Source organism: Geospiza fortis, unplaced genomic scaffold, assembly GCF_000277835.1.
Source record: "Geospiza fortis unplaced genomic scaffold, GeoFor_1.0 scaffold135, whole genome shotgun sequence".
Lineage (NCBI taxonomy): Eukaryota > Metazoa > Chordata > Aves > Passeriformes > Thraupidae > Geospiza > Geospiza fortis.
The window spans coordinates 136847-137932 of NW_005054646.1; the positions used below are offsets into that span (position 1 = coordinate 136847).

At 66.0% G+C, this 1086-nt stretch overlaps 1 protein-coding gene across 1 annotated transcript in view; it reads right to left on the minus strand.

Annotated features, from left to right (window-relative positions):
• The window catches only part of SDK2 (sidekick cell adhesion molecule 2), a 78824-nt gene that overhangs the window by 28336 nt on the left and 49402 nt on the right, over positions 1–1086 (minus strand). The window contains 1 exon segment of the mRNA XM_031064867.1: positions 91–197. Coding sequence (XP_030920727.1) covers positions 91–197 — 107 coding nt within the window.

Genomic DNA, 1086 nt, shown 5'->3' on the forward strand with positions numbered 1-1086 from the left:
GCGGGGGCGGCCAGCCACACCGGAGCTGTCCCCGGCCGCCGGGAGCTGGGTGTCCCCGCGCGGTCCCCTCGGGGCAGGACGGTCACTTACAGGCCACCTGCACCTCGGTCTGGCGCTGCAGCAGCGCTCCCATGCGGTTGCGGACGATGCAGCGGTAGAAGCCGGCGTGGGTGCGGTCCAGCGAGGTGATCATGTACCTGCGGGAGGGGAACCGGCCGTGAGGGGACATCCGTGTCACTGTCACAGCCCCTCGGAGAGGCTGCAGGTCCTGCACAGCCTCCCGATTTACTGCACGTGTGCCAGGAGCTCTTTTCCCTGGGGAGCTGCTGCTGGAGGTGCACGCAGCACGTGGATGTGTGCGCAGGCTGGGGGACACTCCAGTGTCCCTCGCTGCCACACAGGGACTCACTGCCACCCACACTGGCCGTGCTTCCACCGTGCACAAGCCGGTGACTGTCACCCTCCCGGCCCAGGGGCTGGATGTGACCCACGGCCACAAGCTGGGACCCGGGCCCCGCTGTCCTGAGCCCTGCCCCAGCAGCGACACTGCGATCTGCTGGTGTCACCCAGCCTGGATCTGAGAGCGGCCAAGTCCAGCACTGCTCCCATAAATCCCGGCCGACCCCCTTATCACCCCCACGCCTGCTCTTATCAGCGGCAGCAGCCCGTGAGGAGATAAAGGAAATCACCACATCTCCTCTCAAGCACCCCCCGAGCACCGCCGCGGTCCCCAAGGCGGACCCTGCTGCCACCAGCGCTGTCCCCAGCCCTGGAGCTGCAGTTTCATCCCCCTGGAGCAGCCGGGGGAGCCTCCGGGGGCCGGGCAGGCGCTGCAGCCTCGCTGCCCCCGACGGGGAGCGCTGCGAGATAAAGCAGGGAGGGAATAAATAAAGCAAGCTCAGCCCTCCCTGCCCAAAAAATCTAATCTTGCGTTAAAACCCGCCGCGGGCTCTTTCGGCAGAGCTTTGTTTGCTCTTCTGAGAGCCGAGCGTAAATTAAACTTTCATAAGACCTGAGGAGCGCGTTCCCTGTGCCCGGCAGAGGGTGACAGGGACACAGGGCTGTCCCCTGGCCTGGCTGGGCTGT